At 37.7% G+C, this 26,106-nt stretch overlaps 1 protein-coding gene across 6 annotated transcripts in view; it reads left to right on the forward strand.

The window, feature by feature from the left end:
* The first annotated feature begins 3,550 nt into the window (after positions 1-3,550).
* The window catches only part of LOC147394230 (DEAD/DEAH box RNA helicase family protein), an 82,258-nt gene continuing 59,702 nt past the window's right edge, over positions 3,551-26,106 (forward strand). For 2 of the 6 annotated variants that reach the window (XM_086454431.1, XM_086454429.1), the window contains exons 1-7: positions 3,551-3,685; positions 3,786-3,860; positions 5,839-5,943; positions 9,301-9,383; positions 9,863-9,998; positions 24,518-25,069; positions 25,171-25,283. In XM_086454431.1, the coding sequence (XP_086310557.1) occupies positions 5,905-5,943; positions 9,301-9,383; positions 9,863-9,998; positions 24,518-25,069; positions 25,171-25,283 (923 nt within the window). In that variant the 5' untranslated portion in view covers positions 3,551-3,685; positions 3,786-3,860; positions 5,839-5,904. Of the gene's footprint in view, positions 3,686-3,785; positions 3,861-5,838; positions 5,944-9,300; positions 9,384-9,862; positions 9,999-23,525; positions 23,577-24,517; positions 25,070-25,170; positions 25,284-26,106 lie in introns of those variants that run through there. The other 4 variants (XM_086454432.1, XM_086454430.1, XM_086454433.1 and 1 more) reach the window with 4 other exon arrangements.

Below are 26,106 nucleotides of genomic sequence, written 5' to 3' on the forward strand. Positions count from 1 at the left end.
GAGAGTCGGGAAGAGAGAATTGGTAGTGAGAATTGGTGAGAATTTTTTAGTGAGAGTTGGGAACCATTTTTGGGAAGAAGAGGGGGTTTTTATAGATGTTGGGAGGGTATTTTAGGGGTATAATGGGGTGAAGTGTGGGAAAGTAGAGAATAACATATGTTTTAAAGGTGGGGGTATGAAATTAGGAGTTGGGAAATGGGTAATTATATAATGGAGGTAAACGGGTTATGTTTTGATCCAAATGGTTCGGATCTTACCCAAACCATTTGGGTGAAGTATTTGGTGAGGTGAGATGATGAGTGTTTAAAATGGTGGTTGATTGATTGAGTGGCGTTTGATTTAAGAGATGGAGGGTGGTTGGGAGGGTGAGGGAGATGGTGGCATGTGACAAGATGTGTGGAGGTTAGAGGTTTATATTTAATTGATGGGAGAGATTGAGTATTTGATTTGAAAGAATGGGTGTATGTTTCGGTTGTAGAGATGGGTTTATAGGAAATGATGATGGTAGATTAGGGAGATGTATGATGATAGTGTTTGATTTGAGAGAATAGGGGTTAGGGAATTATGAGGGTAGGTTAGGGAAGGGTGTGGGTTGGGGGTGTTTGATTTGAGAGAATGGAGTTATGAGGGTAGGTTAGGGGAAGGTGATAGGTTTGATTTGATTTTTTTAAAGAAAAGGTGATAGGTTGATGTGTGGGTAGATGAGGTTTAAAGAAAATTAATGGGGGTATGTAGTTGGATGAGGGAGGTGAGATGAGATGATGACATGTGTCATATTTGATTATCAAGATGGTGATTGATTGATGTGGGTAGTGGTTTGTGAGTTAGGATTATGGGTTGGATGTGAATTGGATATGGATAAGGGTTTGTGGGCTTTTTAGTGTATTGGACTTGGGTTATGGAATGGTTTTGGATTATTGGATTAGGTAGGATTTGTTTTAGATTGGATTTTTGAGGGTGGGTACATTTTAGGTTTTAGGTGGTGTGGGATTGGATTTAGGTTAGGGGATAAGGTGATAAATGTATTTTGTGAGTGTTGAGAGTTTATGGGTCTTAGGTAGGCTTATGATTTTTTTGGATTCGGAGCGGAGCGGTAAGGGGTAAGGAAAGTGGAGATGGTCCCAAGTCTCATTTTGGATTTTTTATCATTTTTGGAAATTTTGGAATTATTGGATTGATCGAAACGCCACATGTTGGCAAATTGGGCTTTTTGGGCCCGTTGAAAAATTTTATTGAGAATTTGTCATTTTCAATTTTGGGAGTGGAGCGACGAATATTGGGAAAGCGTAAAGTAGGTCGAGTCCTTTTGGTGGGCCCCTTAAACCATTAAGAGGTCTTAGGGGCCTTGGTTTGATCATAATGTCACTTTTCAATGACTTGGGCCCTTAAGATCCGTTGACTCATTTATTTGGAAAATCGATATTTTTGGGTCCTTTCAAGTAGGGGTCCGCTCAAATTGGGGTGTCTATATTTTTTTTACCATTGCCCTAGCCATTCATTTAGTTTGCTTGTCTGAGTCGTATCTGCCGATGATCGTGTGCATTACCATTCGCGCTTCAAACTCCTGGTGCCTCTTTCCCCTACGGGGTTAGGGAGGTGGTACCCACTTTTTACCTCTCCGATCCCTTTGCTTTTCCTTGGTAGTTGTTGCTATGAACCTTCTGAGTTTCTCATCCTCAATCATATCTTGGATGATATGCCGTAACCTATAATAGTTTTCGGTCAGATGATTTTCTGCTATGTGATATTCACAATACGGCCTCCCCAATTTTCCTCGATAATCCTGAGGTGGCTACACAAAACTCGGGTCATTGTGAATATGCCTCAATATCTCGGATATCTTCTCATTGAGCAGCGTGTACACCTTGCCATCCACATTCATTGGTTCACCCGATGCTTTGGGGGCTTCGGGATTTGTCGTATTGACAATGATAGTCTGCGCTACTTGCCTTCTACTTTTCAGTGATTCCTCTACTAGGATGTATTTTCCACCTTCATGTAAAGGTCTTCAAGTCGTGATGGATCAGATTTGATTAATGATTCATGCAATTGAGTTCTAGGGATAATTGTCTCTATGTAAGCTGCACATGCGGTCGCCTTACCTAGATTTTTCACGCATAGTGTCTTTTTCCGGAAAGGAGTCATGAATGATCGAATACTCTTCCCAACTTCTTGTTGCAGATAGAAGAATGTGTTTACTCCAACCCTCCTTTTCTACAAGTGTACAAATTGTTTGATGAAGAATTCTTTGAGCTTGAAAAACACAATCAATCCTGTAGGCAACCCCTGAAACCATACTTAGCTCCATGCCTTATAGTTACTAGAAAGAGCTTGTAGAGTAATGAATCGTCGTTCTAGTATAGCACCATTTGACTCTTGTAGTGGAGGATATAATCCATATGGTCCTTTGTTCCATCGCATGCTTTGAATTTTGGGGGTAGAATGCCTTCGGAGGGTCGGATCCCATTATTGCTGGTGATAATGGTGTCTTTCTAAGTTTTCGAATTACATTCCGAGCTCGTTGTCCCGGATCTCTTCCTCAAATGATTTTCTTATCTCTCCTTCGTAACATTTCTTCCACCTCTCCCCTTGTCATAAGGTTATAAAGTTTTGAGCTTCCCTATTGCATTTTGATAGCTTACGATTTCACAGTGTGCTCACCCTTAGTTCGCTTTATTGCAGGGGGTGGAGATCCTTGTTTGCTTTCCCCTACCAGATAATCTCCTATTTTAGTCCCCTCACCCAGTCTTTGTTTGAGCTCTTCATTTTCCCTCCTTATTACTGTGATCTCGTCGTTTTGCTCTTCCAGTCCCTGACGCATTTCTTCCATCATCTCCTTTAATAAAAGTTGCAATGCTAGTATTGGGTCTTGCGATGTTGGTGGTGGGTCTATTGGTAAGAGATTTGTCGGCTCTCCACGTTCTTCATGTCTTGTTCTCACCATGTTAGTCGTTTTTCTCCTTGTAATGATTATCATGGATGACACCAAATTGTAGATGCAAAAAACTTGTTCTACCTCATGATTCTCACTAATAAAAGAATTCTCCTTTCCTTATACTCCTGGGTATGCCTGCAATAACACCACTCCGATGCCCAAGTCAAGATTTTTAATATAAGTATTTTTAGAGAGAAAATTGCATATCTTTCAGTATCTTGCACCTATGTATTTATAGAGGTTCACTCTCTTAGATCTTCCTAGATTTTCTCTTTGATTTCTATTTGAATGGTTGCACCTGTTTAGAGTTTTGTCTTGATTTCCGTGGATATAATTATACTCCTTATTTTATGTGATTCGTGACTCTATACTTCAAGTACTTTCCCTTGGAACTTGGTTACAGACGAATTCGACCTTTCTTATCCTTCTCTGTTATTTCAGGCATTCGACTAATATGGCTATGTTGTCCTATAATTTGATCGTTCGGCAAAATTTTCTCGAGATTGTCACGTGTTAGTTTTTTTCGAAAAATATCCTTCACACCCCTGCAAAGTGAAGTAGATGCACCTTTATGTTTTGCCACGTGGATTGAAGAAAGAAATTGCTTCCTCAAGTACATTTTAGTAATGTTTTAAACCACACATGTCACTTGTGTAAGGATGCTCGGATAACATCCCAGTTCCTACCGAGAAGCCACACACCCAACCACTAGTAGTGTGTAGCGAAGAACATGTGACGCTCTTCCGACTTGTACGTCTCTCTCGCTCTTAAGTTTAACTCCCAACTCTACTTTTATCTGTGTACTGTGTTAGTCGGGATAAATCACGAAGCTCTTGTTCTACTATCGCAGATTTCTAGGGCTCCATTTCAAGTTCAGCTGCATTTCTGAATCACCCCCACAGACTCCAGCGTCATTCCGAAGACCGTATCTCTCTTTCTATCTATATTTCTATGTTCCTCTGATACATTAATTAATCATCTTGAATACGGAGTTGATACTAGGGTTCTGCTTGAAATTCCTTTGGACTAGGGTTTGTTTATTTACAAACAATTTGGAAGATTGTTTTATTATCTAGATTTCTGCACGATTAATATTCCTCCTCATATTCTTATGATTTGAATCACTTTTTTTCTTCAATTTAGCAATCACTTTTTGAATCGTTAATTGCGTTATTTATTCCCCTCTCATCTTAGTTTCTGGTTAGGGAGGTTGATAATTGTGGGGTATGAATAGAATGGAAATTGTGTTTAATGTTTTTTTAAATAAAATTTGAATCAAGATTGTGTCGGTTTGATTTATTAGCAATGATTAATGATGTATTCTTTGGTGTTATTCTCACTTCCATCCCACACATTAGCTTGTGCCCCCTTTTATGAGTTATATCTTTCATATGGATGCATGTGAACATTTGCAAATTTGATAAAATGCTTTTCCAAATATAGGTATGACATATCCTCAGGGGGTTGGCTTAATGGTAAAACTGGTGACCATAGTAGCCAAATTCTGCGACTTACGGACAAAGTTGCGACTAAATTGTGAAGTTTTTCCTGCACCAATTTAACCACTATTTTAGTCACGATTTCTTCAATAAGTCTTGACTTTTACAATCTTTGCAATTAAATCATGAACATCATATGATTAAATCACGAAAGTTTTGATTAACTCGAGAAAAATGAAAGTTGACCTTGATGAACTAGTAAGAGAAAATGACCTTGGTGAAAATGATTGTGACCATTTTACTGATGTAGTGGTAAATAGTGAGGATGACATTGATTTTGATCGGTTGATGAATCTTATCTTGCGCTCATGATTGTAACATTTTTATATTTTAAATAATATAAACATTGAATGCGTTGTAGACCAATGTTACCTTGTTCGTTGCCTTGCTTGGTTTGAATTCGGGTTCGCGGTATTTGGTTTGCCACTATTGAACAAACCCAGTTCGTAGAGGATATTTAAGTCATTTATGTTAATCTCATAGAAGAAGACTCAAGTCAAGGGAGCATATCATTAGTTTGAAAACAAAGGGGTATCTTTAATATTGACCAAATCATAATAAGGGTTATTTCTAGAATTGACCCAAGTGCGGGGGCATCTCTAAAATCCACCAAAACAAGGGATTTGTTAGGTTCACTTTTTTGACGAACCCACTATGAACCGAACCTTGAACTGGTTCAGTTTTTATGGGTTCGTGGTTTGGCACTATATTAGTGTACTCGGTAACACAGTTGTGGACCTTTCATTATGTGTTGTGGATGCATGGATGATACGAATGTAGGGTTTGGTGATTTATTATGGTAGTTTAGCATGGGGTTTGATTATATAATATGAAAAGGCCACCTATTGGGCAATTACATGGTCCTAACCCTAGCTTGATTTTTCACGGTTTTTTTCTCTGATTTTACTGAATTTTCTCATTGCCAACTTATTCTTGAACCCCGACTCGTTGACCATGCTAGCGACAGGCGGCGTCCGACCGTAAGGAATAGTCCCATCCTAGAAGGGCATGGGGAAACCCTGCATTACCGAGAAAAAGATGTGGGTATGAAATCCCAACCAGCCAACTCTTAGTACTGCATTGTAAAACACTCAGTAGTACTGTGAAGGAGATGGAGAACTTTAGTGGTTATAAGAATTGCATTGTAGTTGATGCATTAACTTGTTACCATACAGAAAAGGCCAAGACTCAAGAAGTACAAGGACAGTCTGTTTGTTGTTCAAACTTTGGGTTTCTGATTTTTTTAGTAGATGCGCTTTTCCCTATTGGCAATACATAGACACTATAATTGCTATATCGTTCTCATCTTTGTGGAATGTAAATTCTCAACTTTTGATTTTATTTATTCTGCTTATTGATTTATTTATTGATGAAGCAAATATTGACAAAACGTAGTTTCTGCAGGTTAGATGCTTCCATTATCTATGCATTTTCTGTTCATTCAGTGAGCTCTATAGACATGCCTTATAAATGGCATATGCAAGCTCAATTGTGCGATCATGTAACTTGGTATATTGACATATATTTTTACTATTTAATTTTCACACATGGTATATATTTTAAGCATTCTTGTTGTTTACCCTGGTTATTTGCTTGGGAATAATAGAGTTAGCCTTGTTTTGGATGTTAACATACATGGAGAAATTTGATGGTGAAGCTGGATCTTACTGTCCAACATGTTCATGGAATGTGTAGGAAAGTTAAGGATGTTGAGATGGATGAGTAGTATGACATGGAAACCAAGAGGAATAAAGAGGGAGGGGGTTGAAATTCCTTGTCTATGATACTAAGAGGAATTTGAGAAGAATCAAGTCAAGTCTCAATCTAAGATCTTAGCAGGAATTTATAATATTAATAAAAAGAGTAAAAAGACAAAATTGCCCTTACATATAAGAAATAAATAAAAAAAGCTATTACTAGAAAACTACTAGATTATTTCCAATAACAAAGCTTCCAGACTTTGTTGTTTTTGTTAGGAAGCTCTAAATGTTGTTTAGAGCTTTTGATAGTTCATGGTTGCCAAAGCTAGTGTTTTTGTTAGTATCCTATGCAACTAGTTAGATTTTCATGCTACTAGTCTTGCCTAGTGAGGAACATTACTTTAGCTAGAGTTTGCCTGTGCTTATGGCATGGTCATCCGCTTCGGTGTTTAGGGGGTAAATGAGGAAATATAATAAAAGTTGTAGGGCTATTGTTGGAAGAAAAGGCTAGAAGAGTAAAGGCAATAAGGTTGGAAGGGTATTATTGGAAAAAGAGAGGAGAGAAGAGAAAAGAGAAAAGAGAAAAGAGAAAAGAGAAAAGAGAAAAGACAACAGAGTTAGAGGGGTTTATTTGAGGATTTTGTTGGGAGGTGGGATTGGGTGTGTTGTATTGCAAGAGATTAATTCCTTTGTACCTGTTTTAGCATGGGTAGGCCCTTTTGGTCAACCTTGCGTTCTTTTATTAATGAAATTCTGCTGAAAAAAAAAGACAATAAAGTTGGAGGGATATTATTGGAAACGGGGTAAAAGAGAAAAGACAATAAAATTGAAGAAGCATTCTTAGAAATGGGAGGCGAGAAAATGGAATAAATTTCTTAAGAAGCGTGCGAGATTGAATCTCAACCACTCTTTATGGGGATAAACATTGGGGGAAGACAACCATTGTGTTTTATTATATAGATTTGGACAAGTTATATTTACCAATAAAATAAAGGTAATTGATATTTTAGTCATTCTTGAACACAAAATCCTCTAATAAAATCTCTTAACATATTTATGGATCTTGGACCAAGGGAACATGTTTACTTTCACCTCATGATAGAGTTATGTAGGTTCTCTTTCTTTCATTCAAAAGTTCTACCATTTCTCCCTTTCCAAATACTTTAGAAAACTACAAACGGTAGCTATTTCCAGAGGATACCGACTATTGCAGTAAATGCTTGCAAGGACCAGCTACTAAAGGAGTATATGAAAGTAAAGGGTCCAATAGACATGGAATAAGGAGACAAAGTGGTGGGTGAACGATCTTACCACTTTTTTGTATGACACAAAAAGCCAACAATGATTTTCTTTAATATGAGGGTCAATAGCTTCATTTTCATCAACACCAACACACCAAAAAAAGAAAAAAGAAAAAATTGTAGATAGAATTTCTGACCCCTAGATAATGGAATCTTCAAAAGTTACATTAATAGGATGCGCTAACATTGAATAAACTATTTAAGTAAGGATGCTCCAGTACACCTCCTTTTGTTTTCTTGATTTTCAAGAAATCTTGACTTCTTGAAGGCTTGGATTCTTGAATCTTGAAACCCTTTTCTTGATTCTTGATTCTTGAAACCATTTCTTGATTATTGATTCTTGAAACCTACAAACCTTTAAGCTTTTTCTCTATCCTACAATAATTGAAATACAATTTTCATTTTACGATTTGGGTTAGGATAGGGTAAACCCAAAAGGTAAGATGAAAATTTTATTTCAATTATTGTAAGATAGAGAAAATGGTTAAAGGTTTATACGTTTCAAGAATCAAGAATCAAGAATTAAGAAAGTGATTTCAAGAATCAAGAAAGGAGTTTCAAGATTCAAGAATCAAGAAAGGAGTTTCAAGATTCAAGAATCCAAGACTTGAAGAAGTTAATAATCAAGAATTCAAGATTTCTTGAAAAATCAAGAAAACAAAAGTTTTTGGGTGGGGTTTTAGAAAGGATTAGACACAAATAAAAAAAGAAGATAGATGATAAGAGGATTAAAGAAAAGAAAAAAAAAATGATATTTACCTTGGAATCATCCCAATTATTTCAATGGCATCAACCATTTTGAATGCACCATTTCAACGAAAATATAAACTTCTTGTTTATTCCATTCATTCTTTGTAAATAAATCCTAATACAATCTATAAATAAAGCAAATCAACCAAGAGTCCTAATAGAACTAAAATATCTAATTTTCGTAACTTTCTCTCTTCTAAATTTTCAACCCTAATAAACTTAAATAAAACACATCCTAAAGTTACCAAACTGTCTCTAAATATTATACTAAAACCATGGGCCAATAAAACATAAAAATAAGGCCCTAGAACAAAAATCTAAATAACAATTAAAATCTACTCTTTAAGATTTGATCTCCCCATCAATTTTCCTCGACTGGGAAGATTTCACCACTGACGAAATAAAATTGTAGTAATTCTCATCATCGGTTGAGTTCCGCGTTAATAATTTTTTAGTCAATATAGAGAATAAATGAATGCACCACCAGTCTCTCAGAATTGATGTCTATTTCCCTCCCACCCTTGAAGCCTATACCTTTTAAAAATCTTATTGGGTTCGTAGTATCGATCCTTTGTAAATCCTTGCTGCTTTTTTACCTTTCTTGTTGGTCACCTTGACCACATTAATATATTATGCATTTATCTATCCAACTCCCCACTCCAATAAAAAAAAAAAAAAAAATTCTGTGCCATAAGAGTTACTTCCAAACTTTTCGGTATCCCATTCAAATTAATGATTTGCCCATAACAGCCAAATCATTAATTTTATTCGTCAAAATTCTGAGCCTATGGTGTCGTATTCTGCAAAATTCCGAGCCTACAGTGTTGTTTGAGGATACAAATATTTTCTCAGTTAACCAGATAATGAAGTTTACAATCTCATAATCCTTGGTAAAATAAAGGTAAGGCAGCGTAATCGGTACTGTTTTCAGTTAACAATTGCCAATACTACAAAGAATCAATCAATTTGAAGTTATAGCGTAATCGGTACTGTTTTCAGTTACCAATGATCTTAGACATTGGCATTTTTGTTTTCCATATGTCATGTGGTCTGTTATACCTTAAGTGAACTATTCTTTTTAAACTTTTATTTCTTTTTTTTGTTTTCCTTTGCAGTGTTTTAATGAGAAGAACTTGAAAAGTGCAATATATTTTGAAGCCAAAAGAGGCTATCAGAATGCTGTTGGTAGAAATATGAGGTAGAATATTAGACGCTTATTTAAGAAATATTTAAGGAGAAGGATGTCGTATTCAATAATCCTCTTCTACAAAAATGTTAATGGCACACCCTTTCGGTGCACTGACCCCATGAAAATTTGGCCCACACCTTTCTGGATGTGCACACCAAAAGTCAGCATGATTGGTGATTTCTAGCCGTTGGCTTTGAGCAATTTTCATCATGAGATAGGCCCATGGGAAAAATCAGGTTTCAATCCCATGATGAAAAATGCTCACATCAGGATGATTTTTGGCAAGTTGATTCAGGGATTGGTGATTCTAGATGATTTCCATGTGGAACTTTCAGAGTTGGGATCTTTGAACATACAATGATTCCATGGTCTTTACATTAGTAACCTAGTTCTTTTTTTGATAGGTTAGTAACCTAGTTCTCTGTTTTTACGGTTAAGCACAGAAGTGAAAAAGTGGTTCATCTTACCTAATTGATTACTTCTCACAGGTTTAGTAATTTTCTCCACTTCAAGATTTCAAAATTTTCTTCTCTATTAAATCACAAATTTGCTGATAAACTGTTGGAGGAAGTGAATGGTTATGGCACATCTAGCATTTCAGATCGGTCAAAGTTGCTTAATAAGGTATGGTTTTATATTTATTGGGAACCAGATGTAGTTTATGTTGCTTTTACTTATTTAAATGCGTCTTCCCATATAAAAGAAGCCCTCTTTATGTTATTTTTTTAATGGTTATTTATGAATTATGTATAATTTGCTCAAGGTAGGCAGACTAAGGAACAACTTCCTATCCTATTTTCCTTGATTTTCACCTGCACATTTTCTGAACTGTATTGTTTGGTTTTACTCATGAAGGGTTTAATGCTAAGTAGTCATGAAGGGTTTTTAGTAGGACTTAAAAATTAAGGTTTGGATTATGGGATAGTATTTGGAAGGCTGAAGTAAACGTGCTGGCCATAAGTCTGGGCAGCAGCTTTTGTGGTTGGTTCGAATGGATCTTAGAGGAAAAACAGAAAATTAGATAGAGAAGTATATGATTGGGTGACTCACCTAACCTTGTATCGTCAACTGGACAACAAGGATCGATGCCAGACGGATAAAATTTTCAGGTTATGCAAATATTTTAAAACCATATCTGATTTTGTAATTTGACCTAACGTTTGATCTGTTTCTGTATTTTCACAGATTTTTTAGCGAACTAAATTTTAACTGATTGAAGGTGTTATATGGCTAGAAGATTGGGTTAGTGGTGAGAGGGCGTTGAAGAAAAACAGAGAATTAAAGAAACAGAAAAAAGAAAGATAAGGATATAACTAGAGTTATCATTGTAGTACTCTAATTCAACTCGAAACATAGATTAGGAACTCCCCAAAACACCTAGGAATAGACTTTTAGACATCTCAATTCAATTGTCTTTTCCCTCTTAATTCCTTTCTAGCTCTTTGCTTTATTTTCTTTCAAGCTATTGCTTATTTACCTATTGAATCCATTGATTCACATGCTTCTGCTACGTCATAAAAGAAAATGGGGAAAGTAGATATAAACACTCTTTCAATAGCAAAAGAAGTGGATCTTGACAAAGTGAAATGGAGGAAAAAGATTCATTTAGCTGGCTTTGATGATGGTGATGAATAAAACATTTTTTGCTAAAAATTGTGAATGTAGAATATACGAAAATAGTTAAATTATATTTTTTTGCTAAATTAGTTAATCATCTAAACCTAATAGTAGAATTCCTAAACTTCTTATAGTGTTGCATGTGATTTAGTGCTTCTTGGATGCGCCGTACTAGGTTGTTTCATCTTCTTCGTGACCGCGTTAGTTTCCAAAATAAGTTTGCAACTGCTTGATTGTTACCATTTTGTAGATTCAACAACGGAGGGACCATGTGGCACGTTAGTTGCGGCCCCACTAATGCAAGCCTCAAGTTCCTAAATATTCCCACTTCCCAATATGAATCCTTATGCTCCAAACAACATGCACAAATGTTAGCTATGCTTAGGGTTTCCTACAAAATGCTATGTCCTTGGACCCTAGCTCAAGTGTCGAGGCAACATGAGCTTCACATGATGCATATCTACATCTGACATAGTTATTGTGCCATATCGGGTCCATTTCTAGCATGCTAACGCACATCGCCCATACTCTGTTACAATGCCATTTGATAGGGACAACTCAGTCTATGTGCATCGAGCAGTCCTTAGTGAGGCACATGCATTCCACGAGGTCTGTGATAGCCAAATCATCTCGTAGGGACCATATGAGGGAAGCACAACTTTGCATTCATGTTGGTGGTATATCGGGGGGCATAATGAGTACACATGTGACATGCCTATCCTTAGTGCCATAAGGGGTTTCATGGTGTTGATTTCCTAGTTCGACACAGTCATGAGGCCCATCTCCATGTGCCCATGAAAACCCAAGACAACCTTATCTAGCATCCCCCCCAAAACTTGGTTTGAATCGCATTGGGCTTTTATTTATTCCGTAAAACTTTGACTAACGAGTTGTCAGTTGCATTTAACTCCTGTCGACAAAGCTTTCATTCTTGGATCTCATTTTCTCATTGGGCTAGTGGGACCTACTATTGCAAGTTTCTTATGTAATTTGCCCATTTTCTTGAGGACTTGCTAGACAGGCCAATGAACATGTCTTCATCACAATTTGCACATCTCAATGATAATCACCTTTAGGCTTGGGATACTTTGCAAGATGTGGCTATTTTGCCTACCAAAATGGATATGTAGAAATCTATGCACATTTGTGATCATACTAGTGGTGCCCCATCTTCCTCAGGAACATTGAAGCAATTTCTAACAAGAGACACTTCACAAGTTTATTGGATTTTCCTCTAGCTGTACCCCACATCCATAGCGGTATTCGAAGTTTGTGAGCTTATTGTAGGGTTGTAAATTGGGCTAGGCCTTTTTCGAGTTGGGCCAGAAACAAAATCCCAAAGCTTGAGCCCATCCCGATACCTATAGAATTTTGGGTTTCAGACTGGGCTTGAGTTTGGGCTTTGTCACAGGTTTGAGCTTTTAGCTTAAAAAATATCTTTACATGATGTAAAGACTTCATCGTAAAACATCTTGTGAACATAATTTCTCAAATTTAAAATCAAATAAAAACTCAAAATTAAAAAGTGATTTTACTAACATAATGTTAAAAATGTACTCAAATAAATAAAACATCTTTATTTAATAAAAAAAATAGATTCTTCATTAATCATTTCTTTACATTTTAAATTCGTAATAGTTAAACAAAAACCAAAATAGTGGGGTGAGGGTTGCATCACAATAAGTTTAGTATCCCAATTAGGTTGGCACCTACTAACTTATTTATCATTTGCACAATTCTACCAAAAAAAGAAAATACAAAAAAATTATATCTTAACAACTAGAAAATTACGTTAATCTTATTTCAATTTTATCCATTTCATTTTCAGTGTCTTCTTCAACTACTAAAGCTTGTATTCTATCTTCCACCACCAATCCCGAAAGAAAATGCAACATTCTACCATTTGTGGTGTCAATCGATTTTAGTGGTCATCCAATACATGCTTACTTCCGCTAAAAGTTGATTTGGAAGCTATAGCAGACAAGGTTTAAAATCTCGTTTCGATTTGGAGTTTCGTTTTTTCAAAAATCGAAACGATTTCGAAGCATTCAGAACATTATATTAATATTTACAATAGTCTTTCACATGAGACCATGGTCAATGAGCATGTTATCACTTAAAAAAGCAGGGGCTTCTAAAATAGTTAACCAAAATATGGTCTTTCCTTAAATGACTTATTCTTTCATAGAAGACCAAGGTCAATAGATTCTTTGTGCATTAAAAAAAAACCCCAAAATCCTCACTAACATACGAGAAGAAGAAGGAAGAAGGAAGAAGGAAGAAGGAAGAAGGAAGAATAACAAGACGACAAATTGGTGATGACATGCCTTGAGCTTCCGATGCCCTTGCCAGCTAGGTCACTATTTCTCTCCATATCTCCCTTGTAGATCTATAGAGTAAGAAAAATCAGGAAAAAAAACACCGAAACCCTATTGTTTCGTTTTGGATGTTGTTTTGTCTCATTTAACAAAAATTCCGAAATGTTTTGTATGTAACATTATGAAACGGAATGAAATTTTAAGCCATGATAGTAGAAAGTACATTAAACCTTGATTCCCTATGCCTTCCACTAGGCCAAAATATTGAAATCTTCATCTCTATCCATGACCAGTTACTCAAAATAGCGATTCAATCCAGAGGAACCGCTCATTCCAATCGGTTGAGGTGTCATTTACCCTTAAGTATTGCTAATGCTTGAGACTTGTTATTGAATGAAGTTGATGTATTTACACTAATTTGTCCTATGCTACTACCAATTTCAATTATATAATATCTAGAAAGTGATTTTAAATAAGATTTTATTTCATTTGACATTTCTAAACTTACATCATTATCTTTATCACTAAGACTGTTAAATAAGTCTTAATGTCCATTTTAGTCTTTTCTTCTACTTAGATTATGTAATACTTAATTAATAAAAAAATCTTTCTCTCAATTTTAACTTGGTATCAGAGCTTTGTTCTCTCTACCTCTATCGAACTCCAACTTCTTTTTCTACTACAAACTCCATCGACTCATTCTTCCTTAAAACAACACCCTACACCTCCCGTCTTCAACTCATATTACACCTACGGGGGTTCTCTGTCATTGCACACCCTAATCACAATATGCGATAGGGAGTTAAAGTTTGTTCAAAGCTTGCAATCAGGCAGTACTCACAGGAACGATGCTGTTTAGGATCTGCGACACCCAAGGTGGCTGTATCTCAGCCCTGCGACACCCAAGGTGACTATAGTTGGGCCTTGCGACACCCAAGGTAGCACCCTCGACGTTTGCTATCACAGCAGGTGAGTTTTTCTTACTTTTTCGACACAATAGGTGGCTGCTTTGCTTTGTGCGACACAGCAGGTGTCTGTCTGAGTCTTATAATCATAGCAGGTGGTTGAGTTTTGAGCAGGCGACACCAGTAGGTGGCTGCTCTGCCCTGTGCGACATAACATGTGGCTGTTTTTTCGATCTTTTTTGAGCAGACGACACCAATAGGTGACTGCTCTACCTTGCGAGGCACAGTAGGTGGCTATTGTTTGATTTTTTGATCACCGTAGTGGTTATATGAGGGTGCTGATAGTGTTTTTGAACACCTACGAAATTTTTTGATTACAGCAGGGCGTTGTTTGGGGTTGTTCTCACATTAGTCTTGCTCCTTGATTCCCTACACTTGCGGTAATGATTACTTGGGTCACCCACAACAGTGGTTAATCAGTCTTTACATCTCTTTCAATCGTGCATTGTCACCTTTAGGGTGTTGCGATCATTTTATCCTAGGGAGTCGTGCCCTCATCTTACTTGAACTCTCTTCAAACCAAAGTACTCGGATTATTTGATGGCCTCTGAGTCATCTTCTTCCTTGATCACTGGTACTAGTAATGGATCGAGTGGTCTTCCTTCTCATTCAACCGACTTTCCAGGTATTCAAATCACTACCGTGAAATTAGATGGTCCTAACTATCTCCTTTGAGCACAATTGGTTGAAATGTTCATTGGTGAAAAATGGAAGATCGATTACCTCACAGGGGCGAACAAACAACCTGTACAGACTGACAGTTCTTACTCCCATTGGTTTGCTAATGATTTTATGGTCTGTTTTTGGCTGGTTACATCTATGCAACCACACATTGCAGTCGGTTTTATGTTTTCCTCGGCAGGAAAACAGATATGGGATTCCATATAGAGCATTTACTCTTAACGTCAAAATAATGTCCGGATTTTTAACTTAGAGCGTGAGATTTTTTGTTTTTCGCAAGGTGACTCTTTTGTTACTATCTATATATCACAGCTATGTGCTTGGTGGGAAGAGTTGACATTTTATTCCTAGTCCTACGCCTAGAAGGACCCTCTTGATGTGACATTGTATGCGTCAATTCTGGATAAGAACGAGGTTTTTCAGCTTCTAGCGGGTCTCCGGGATGAGTTTGGGTATGTGAAAGTTCATTTATTGGGTATGGATCATTTTCCGTCCCTACAGACTGCATATTCTTATGTCTTGGCTGATGAGAGTCGTCGCGCAGCTGTCCTACCTCTTTTTTCAGGGGGTTACTCCGCTATACTTGCTCGCTTACCTTCTCCACAGCCCCCCAGTGAATTTTTGCCTACCCGTCAACAATATAAGTGTGATCATTGTGGAAAGTTGGGTCATGTGAAGGCTCGTTATGCACTTCATGTTCGTTCTAATCAGAACCGTCAACAGTCCCAACGATCTTCAGCTCATGTAGTCTCTCAGCAGACAACTAATTTAGCACCTTCTTTAACTACTACCTCCTCATCGGATTCGGTATCTTTATCCCAAGCCGAGCTTGACAAGTTTGGGAAAATTTTCAATCAGATGGAGACTTCATCTCAGTCGGTTTCTACTTCGCTCACTCAGGTACCATTGCATCTGCACTCAATGTTTCCACCACTTTCTCACCATGGATCATTGATTCTGGTGCCTGAGATAACATGACCATTACTTCCTCATTTTTTAAAACCTATAGTGTTTGTTCTGGTCATCGCAAGGTTTGTCTGGCCAATGGTTCTTTATCTTCTATAGCTGGTCAAGGTCATTTTCCTGTTACATCTTCATTATCCCTAAATAACACACTACATGTTCCTCAACTTACTACTAACCTTATATCTGTTAGTAGTCTTATAAAAAATTTGAACTGCAGTGTAATCTTTTATCCCTCTCATTGTGTCTTTCAAGATTTGGGGTCGAAGAGGACGATTGGAACTGGACGTGAAGTGAATGGATTGTATCTCTTGGATGTACCCGGTTCACCTAGTACCCATTCTGTTTTTCAACTTACTAGTAGTAGGAGCCAGTCTTATAAGGTTCTTGTAATGCGTTGGCACTTACACTTAGGCCATATTTTCTTTGGTTATTTGAAACACATGTTCCCTGCTTTATTTAATAACAACAAGTTGTTTGATTTTTCTTGTGAAACTTGCCAATTAGCTAAACATGTGCATTCCTCTTATCCTGTTAGTATGAATACTACTGCAATTGCTTTATTTGATCTAATTCATTCAGATGTGTGGGGTCCTTCCTCAGTCACATCTACTCTTGGTTTTCGCTATTTTGTCTTATTCATCGATGACCACAGTTGTACTACTTGGGTCTATCTTATGAAACACAAGAGTGAAGTTTGTGGGATCTTCAAGCAATTTCTTGCTATGGTTCATACTCAATTTGGTTGTACAGTGAAGACCTTCCGTTCTGATCATAGAACTGAGTACACCTATAGTGAGGTCTTAAAACTTTGTTTAGAGTCTGGCATTGAGCATCAATTGTCTAATGTTAAGACCCCTCAGTAAAATGGTTGTTCAGAACGAAAAAATCGTCATGTTCTAGAGTTAGCCCGTGCCATCTCTATTGGTATGAACGTGCCAAAATCCTATTGGGCCGATGTAGTTCTTACTGCTGTATACCATATTAATCGAACCCCTTCCTGGGTTCTTCAGCTTACCATCCCTCTTTCTCAGTTCTATCCGGATTGTCCCGTGTTTTTCCTGTCTTCGCGTGTGTTTGGGTGCGTCTGTTTTGTTCAAATTCTTGACCAAACTCGTACTAAATTTGACCCTAAGACCGTAAAAAGTATTTTTTTGGGTTATTCCTCTACACCGAAAGGTTTTTGTTATTATCGTCATTTTTCTCGACGGCGTTTCATTTCTTGGGACGTTTCATTTTTTGAGTATACCCCATACTACAATGGGTCTGTTGGCATTCAATCTGAGTGGTTTCCCTTAGACTCCCCTGATGATCCCCTCCGTGTCCCCTTTCCTCTTCCTTTATCTGTTTTTCCTTTTCCATCCCCTGTCAGTTTGTCACCTCTTTCCTTGTAGGTTTACTCTCGGCGTCCACGTGATACTACCATCACTTCTATGCCAGACCAGCTCGCTTTCTCGCCTCCAGCTCCGTTTCCTTTAGTTCCCTGTGATGATCGTCCTATTGCCATTTGTAAGGGTAAGCGCACTTGTATTTATCCCATTTCTAATTATGTATCTGATTTTTCACTCTCACCCTCCTATTGGAGTTTTCTTGCTTCTGTTTCCGCTAATTTTCTTCCTATTACTGTTGCAGATGCTATTATCCATCCTGAGTAGCGAGCAACTATGATTGATGAGTTGATTGCTCTTGAAAAGACTCAAACTTGGGAAATTGTTCCTCTCCCACCTGGAAGTAAAGCTGTGGGATGTTGCTGGGTTTTCACCCTTAAACATAATCCAGATGGTTTTATTGCTCGTTATAAGGCCCGTCTGGTGGCCAAGGGTTATGCTCAGACTTATGGGATTGATTATCAAGAGACATTTGCTCTGATTGCCAAGATGATCACCATTTGCGTTCTCCTTTCTGTTGCCGCTACCAGAGGGTGGCATCTTTTTCAGTTCGATGTCAAGAATGCATTTTTCAATGGTGATCTTTAGGAAGAAGTCTATATGGTCCAACCTCCTGGTTTTCTTACATCTGTTTCTCCTGCACATGTCTGTCGTCTTTGCCGTTTTCTCTATGGCTTGAAGCAGTCTCCTCGTGCATGGTCTGAATGTTTTACTAAGGCCATGCATTAGTTTGGGTTCCATTAGAGTTCTGCTGATCACATTCTTTTCTTGCGTCACTCCCAAGGCAAAATTGTTGCTCTGATTGTTTATGTGGATGATATTGTTCTTATTGGAGATGATGATGATGGCATTGCCGAGGGAAAAACTTTGGACGTCAATTTGAGATTAAAGACTGTAGAAAAATTGAATTTATTGAGAATTCTTGGATAATCATTACAAATGCCCCAATAGTGGTATTTATAGACCAACTATCCTATTACAAGAATAATCTATAACTTCAAGAATATTCTAGAATAATAAACCAACTATCCTATTGTAGAGCATTACAAGAATATTCTAGAAAGTTAAGAGTAATCAAGAATAATCAAGAAGAATATCCTATTTTCTTGATTCTATGAGATCAGATTTCCGGATTCTTCTACACTCCCCCTCAAGTTGGTGCATAGATGTCAATCATGCCCAACTTGCTTATCAGATGTTCAAAGTTAGGTCTAGCAAGCCCCTTAGTCAAGATGTCGGCTGTTTGCTGACTAGAAGGCACAAACGGCAAGCAAACAGTTCCAGCTTCAATTTTTTCCTTAATGAAATGTCGATCAATCTCAATGTGCTTCGTCCTATCATGCTGGACAGGATTGTGAGCAATACTTATTGCAGCCTTATTGTCGCAGTACAGCTTCAGAGGAAGTTCCACAGTCATCTTGAGTTCTTCGAGGATTCTGTATATCCACAATACCTCACAGATCCCTTGAGCCATTGCTCTAAACTCAGCCTCTGCGCTACTTCTGGCAAAACATTTTGCTTCTTGCTTCGCCAGGTAACCAAGTTTCCCCACAAAAAGGTGCAATACCCTGAAGTAGATCTCCTGTCATTCACTGAACCTGCCCAATCTGCATCAGTAAATACCTCAACACTCCTTTGATTTGTCTTTTTGAAAAACAGACCTTTTCCAGGAGTAGACTTTAAATATCTCAAAATTCGGTAGACCGCCTCGAGGTGTTCTTCATAAGGTGCGTGCATAAATTGACTAACAACACTGACAGAGAAGGCAATATCCGGTCGAGTATGAGATAAATAGATTAGTTTTCCAACCAATCTCTGGTATCTACCAGTATCAACAGGAACACTTCCCTCTTCCCAAAGCTTTACATTGGGATCCATGGGAGTCTCAGCCGGTCTGCAACCACTTAACCCGGTTTCCTTCAAAAGATCAAGAATATACTTTCGTTGAGAGACAACGATTCCTTTCCTTGAACGAGCAACTTCCATGCCAAGGAAATATCTTAGTGCTCCCAAATCCTTGATTTCGAATTCTAAAGCAAGGCTCTTCTTCAATCTCTCTATTTCGATCACATCATCACCTGTGAGAATAATATCATCAACATAAACTATTAGCACAGCAACCTTTCCTTCATGAGAAAACTTGAAAAACAAGGTATGATCAGCTTGTCCTTGAGAATATCCTTGTTTTTTGACAGACTGTGTGAACTTCTCAAACCAAGCCCTTGGAGACTGTTTGAGACCATACAGGGACTTTTTTAGTTTGCATATTCTTGAGCCAAACTTCTCCTCAAAGCCCGGCGGACTATCCATGTACACTTCTTCCTCCAAGTCACCATTGAGGAAGGCATTCTTCACATCTAGTTGTTGCAAGGGCCAGTCCAGATTAGCAGCAATAGATAAAAGTACTCTCACCGTGTTTAATTTTGCAACAGGAGCAAAAGTCTCAGAATAATCAATGCCATATGTCTGGGTGAATCCCTTTGCCACCAACCTAGCCTTGTATCTTTCCACTGAACCATCAGAGTTGTACTTCACAGTGAAGACCCATTTACAACCCACAGTGGTCTTCCCAGCTGGCAATGCCTCAACACTCCAAGTATTGTTCTTCTCAAGAGCTTTCATCTCTTCAAGTACTGCTTCCTTCCACTTTGGAACCTTTAGAGCCTCCTGTACACTATTAGGAATTTCTACACTGGACAATTGAGAGGTAAAAGCAGCAAGAGATGATGACAATTTCGAGTATGATACAAATTTAGACAGTGGATGACTAGTATAAGATCTAACCCCTTTACGAAGAGCTATAGGAATGTCTAAATCAGAAGGCTTAGACTGACTGTTGGAAAGAGAAAGAGAATTACCTGTAACAGACTCAGATTGTTGATTCGTCCTTGGTTCAGAATCATGGCTGTGCTGTAGAGTCAATTCGTCTTTCCTTTTCTTATGATTCTTCTTCAAGTAAACAATCCCTTTCCAAGTTCGGTCACCATCCTTGAATCTATTATCATGTTGTGACATTATAGTAGGTTGTTCCTTATTTTCGGTTTCCAAAATTTGTTGTTCAGAATTCTGATTTTTAAATTGTTTTTCAAATGTAGGTCTAGACTCAGGGGAAACATCACTCATAATAGGAGGATTTTCAAGGAATGAATCTTGGCCATTTACTGTAGGTGCAGAGATACTAGACTCAGATTCTTGCAAGAGAAACACATCATCTGAGAGAAAAACATTGCCCGAGTTAAATGAATCTTCCTTAAAAATCTCCCCCTGAAGATGAATATCCTTAAAATATGGTTGTTTTTCAAAAAATGTAACATCCATTGTGACAAAACATTTTTTCGATATCGGGTCAAAACATTTATAGCCTTTCTGAGTTGGGGAGTAACCAATGAAGACACATTTTATAGCTCTGGGCTCAAGTTTTCCAATTTTTCGATGTTCATGAACAAAAACCGTACAACCAAATATTTTTAGAGGTAGATCAGCAGAAAGTCTAGTAGTTGGAAAACAATTTGTGAAAACTTGGAAAGGAGTTCGAAATTGTAAAACTTTGGAGGGCATTCTGTTTATTAAGTACGCAGCAGTTAAAACAGCCTCTCCCCATAGATACTTGGGAACTTTAGTTGTAAAAAGTAATGCACGAGCCACCTCCAACAGATGTTTATTTTTTCTTTCTGCAACACCATTCTGTTGGGGTGTATCGATGCAAGAACTGTGATGAATTATTCCTTTTTCAAGAAAAAAATTTCCCAAGGTCGTGTTAAAATACTCTTTCCCATTATCACTCCTGAAAACTTGTATGTTAGTTTGAAATTGAGTCTGCACCATATTGTAAAAATTTTTAAAAACGCGTTCGGCCTCTGATTTTTCTTTCAATAAATACACCCAGCAGAGTCGAGTATGATCATCCGTAAATGTGATGAACCATCTCTTGCTAGAAGGTGTACTTATCTTATTAGGACCCCAAACATCACTGTGAATAATAGTGAAAGGTTTTGATGGTTTATATGGTTGTGAAGGAAAAGATGTACGGTGGTGTTTTGCAAATTCACATATTTCACAATGAAACATAGATGGATCTTTATTGCCAAACAACTTAGGAAATAAATGTTTTAAATATTTGAAACTTGGATGACCTAATCTTAAATGCCATAACATAATATTATTATTGGAAACAGAAATAGATTCAAAGCAGGAACTTATTTGTTGAGATTGTCGCCTCGATTCAGATCCATCATCAAGGAAGTAGAGTCCTCCACTCTGTTTAGCACTGCCAATCATCCTCCCCGAGGTCAAATCCTGGAACACACAATGAGTTGGGAAAAAATTAGTTTGACAATTTTGATCACGGGCTAGCTTGCTGACAGACAAAAGATTACAGGAAAGTTTGGGAACGTGAAGAACATCGTGAAGAGTGAGTGATGGAGATACTATAATAGAACCTTTTCCTGCAATGGCTGAAAGAGAGCCATCTGCAATCTTAATTTTCTGATTACCTGCACAAGGATTATACGAAGAAAAAAGATTTGACAACCCTGTCATATGATCGGTTGCACCTGAATCGATGATCCAGGTGCGATCAGGGTTGACACCAATGAGAGCTGTTTTCAGGTAATTACCTTTTTGAGCCAAAGAACAAGTAGGATTTTTCTGAGACTCGAGAATCTTGTACAGTTGGTCTATCTGCTCCTTGGTGAAAGGAAACGAATTTGAAGAAGACTGCTGCTCTTGATCCGAGACACTGGCCTGAAGTGCACGCCCCGCTCCACCAGACTTCTTCTTCCAGTTTTGAGGCTTGCCATGAATTTTCCAACAGGTTTCCCGTGTGTGCCACGGACGTTTGCAGTGATCGCACCACGGCCGTTCAGAACGCTTACCATCCTTCTTCACCTCCTCCTGAAAATCTCGAGTTACAAGGGCAGAACTTTCTACTTCCGAGTTAGTAGTACTAGGAACCGATTTGTTGTTAAGCATCACACTCTGCCGTGCTTCTTCTCTCCGAACATCTGAGAAGGCCTCACGAATTGTTGGCAGAGGAGTTTTCCCTAAAATTCGGCCCCGCACCTCGTCTAATTCTTTGTTAAGTCCTGCTAAGAACATAAATACACGATCATTCTCCTGTCGTTTCATGAACCGGACACTATCATTCGCACACTCCCAGACATCATCATAACAGAGGTCTAACTCCTGCCACAATGTCATCAACTCGTTGTAGTAGGAGGTTACATCTCGGTCACCCTGTTTCGCGTGCCAAAGTTTGGATTTTAAACCAAAAATCTGCGAAGAATTTTTAGATCGGAATACGTATCCCTGACTGCTTCCCAAACATCTTTGGCCGTCGGCAGGAACATGAAGGGCTTGCCAATTGCGGGTTCCATTGAGTTCACTAACCACGCAATAATCAAAGAATTTTCTGATTTCCAGGTCTTGAGAGTCGAATCTACATCGGCAGGTTTTGTCACTTCTCCTGTCAGATATCCAAGCTTCCCCTTGCCTTCCAAAATCAAACGAACGATTTGCGACCATTCCGTGTAGTTTTTTCCATTTAGACGGTGGATATTTAATTGGAACGAATTCGTGGACCCTTCTGAACCACTAAATGAGATGGAGGAGTTCGGGTTCGGACTTGTGGTGCTTTCCCCTGACACCACTGAGTCCTTACTAGTCGCACCGGTTAAAGCCGTCTTCCACGGATTTTGACCCGCCATAGGTAATCCCTAGATCAGAACCTAGTGCTCTGATACCATGTAGAAAAATTGAATTTATTGAGAATTCTTGGATAATCATTACAAATGCCCCAATAGTGGTATTTATAGACCAACTATCCTATTACAAGAATAATCTAGAACTTCAAGAATATTCTAGAATAATAAACCAACTATCCTATTGTAGAACATTACAAGAATATTCTAGAAAGTTAAGAGTAATCAAGAATAATCAAGAAGAATATCCCATTTTCTTGATTCTATGAGATCAGATTTCCGGATTTTTCTACAAGGACCTTGGGCATCTTCGTTATTTTTTGGGTATTGAGGTTGCGCGGTCCCATTCTGGTATATTTATTTCTCAATGTAAGTATGTCCTCGATTTACTAAGTGACTCTGGTCAGTTTGGTTCTCGTCCAGCTGATACTCCTATTGAGCAGAATCACAGGTTGGCTGATTCTGAGAGAGTGTGTGTTGGATGTTGGATATTGGCCAGTATTAGCGTCTTGTAGGAAAATTGATCTACTTGTCTATGACTCGCCCTGACATTACCTATGCTGTTAGTATTGTAAGTCAATTTATGCACTCGCCTTGAATATCTCATCTTACTGCTGTTTGTCACATTCTTAGATATTTTAAGGGATGTCCTGATTGAGGCATTTTGTTCAGTAATATGGTCATTTTTGTGTTGAGGTATGGACAGATGCAGATTATGCTGGTTCAGTGATTAATAGACGATCTACTTCTGGGTACTGTATTAAAGTTGGTGGCAACTTGGTAACTTGGTGAAGTAAGAAGCAAGATGTGGTCTTTCGATCGAGTACTGAGTCTGAATATAGAGCTATGACATTTGGAGTGTGTGAGTTGTTGTGGCTGAAGATCTTACTAGTGGATTTGTGTCTTCCTGTGCCAGTCCCATTCTCATTTTATTGCGATAATAAATCAGCTATTAACATAACAGCAAATCCGATTCAGCATGACAGAACGAAACATATTGAAGTTGATTGCCATTTTATTAGAGAAAAGATTGTTTCTGGACAGATTTGTACTCCTTTTGTACTTACATTTCAACAACTCGCTGATTTTCTTACTAAAGGTGTTAGCAAAACTGCCTTTGAAGGTGTCTTGTTTAAGTTGGGTGTTGTTGATTTCCACGTACTAACTTGAGGGGGAGTGTTAAATAATTCTGTTATTATTAGGTGTCTTATTTAGTATGTCCTTTTTAGTCTTTTTCTCATCATAGACCTTGTAATGCTTTAAAGCCTAATTAGGGCTAATTAATCAATATAATTTTAATCCTCAAATTTGAACTTCTTGCATAGGTAAACTTTAGTATTTCATTAATGTTTCTTGATAAACGCTCTGATTATATGCTTATTGAATGAACTTAATGGATATTTGTTTCTGTTAAGGGTATTGAAGGGGCTTATTTTTTGTATGTATGAATATCAAATGTTTTTTTTTATAATTAAAATAAGAATTGTATGATTGTATTTTGTTTCCTTGTAGGTCTCAGCTTTGCTGGGTTTTAACAATGTAGAAGACTTACTTGAGAACGAAAGAGCACAACGAGAATCTGGTGCAAATGTGATGGATGAGTTTGATTTCTCATTGGCATATATAAGATTTCCATCTATCATTTTTGGTAGTTCGTCACCTATTTTATTGTATGATGAGATAGCATGGCAATCGGAAGGGAGGGACCTTTTATTAGCTCAAAGTTGTCATGGATATCTCCCTAGTTCTATAGGCAGGGAACTAATTGAACGAGAGAGACTGAGTGAAACATGGCCTTCATGGCATCCTCCCGTTGATGTTAAGTCATCCTCATTGAGGGAAGAAAGTTTAAATGTGTTGCCTTTATACCCGCAATCCAAGGATTTGGATACCGAAGAGAAATCAATTTCTAATGCTATTGCAAATGATTCTTGTATCACTTTGGCTCCCAGTTTGCAACAGAATGCGTCATTGATTGAGTTGATTCTTGACAAACCGCTCATCAGTATACCAGGAATAAGTAACATGCATTGTCATAAGCTTGAAAAATGCGGCTTTCATACGGTGAGATATTGTTACATAGCATGAAACAAGCAAAAACTGGTGATATTTTAATCATTGTCAGGGCGACTTGATATTTCATTATTTTGTTTGTTTCCTTGTAGTTGCGGAAATTGCTACACCATTTTCCTCGATCATATGCTGATCTACACAATGCTCAGGGTGAAGTTGAGGATGGACAATATTTGATCTGTATAGGGGAAGTCTTGTCCTCCAGGTATTCTCATTTTTTTTTTTGAATGTGTGACATTTCATATTGGAATTTAAGATAATGGAATTCCTTTTTTTTTTTTCTCTATATATTTGGGTCATTGTTTTGGAATTTGAGATTTTTTATAAACAAAATAGAATTGTAGCAAAAAACGAAACATAGATTAGACGAAAAACTATAGCTCTGGGGAAAAGACAAAGATACAAAGGGCTAATAATGCAGGCCAAAGTTAATAGGCTTTTTGAAGCCACAACGAACAAATGCGTGAAAAAGAGGTCCATGTCCTCAAATCCCTCTAGGTTTAGATTGTTAATTTCTAATGGACTTAACTTTTATTCACATATCCAATTGGTAGAACTCTTATAAGGTGCACCAAGGGGGAGATCTAGGTAAGAAGATGGGAAAGAGGTCGCCTAGCACCCCAAGGACCCCGCAAGATGGAAGAGGTTAGGGGCAAAGCCCACCCCGAATACCTTGCTCTTGAGTAGATTAATTGATAAGCCTGAGACTTTTTTTTAAAATGCAAAGAAAATTTATTAAAAAATGAAAGAAGATACAAGGTGTTCGAGTTGAACAACCAAGAGAAAAAAAAAAAAGAAAGAAAGGGGAAAAAAGATCTCGAAAACCTCTACTGAGACTGATTACTCTACAACTAAATTACAAGTTCTATCCCATCTTACTAGGAAATCCACAAAGAAAATCCCCTGAACACCTTAAAACTTTTCCCCAAAAAAAGCCAAAGGAGACATGATTGAAAGGACAATGTTTTGATCAGGAGCTCTTTCCCTTCAAAAATGTGATTGTTTTGCGCCTTCCATATACTCCAACA

Source organism: Akebia trifoliata, chromosome 9, assembly GCF_017979445.1.
Source record: "Akebia trifoliata isolate Shusen 1 chromosome 9, ASM1797944v1, whole genome shotgun sequence".
NCBI classification, from domain to species: Eukaryota; Viridiplantae; Streptophyta; class Magnoliopsida; order Ranunculales; family Lardizabalaceae; genus Akebia; species Akebia trifoliata.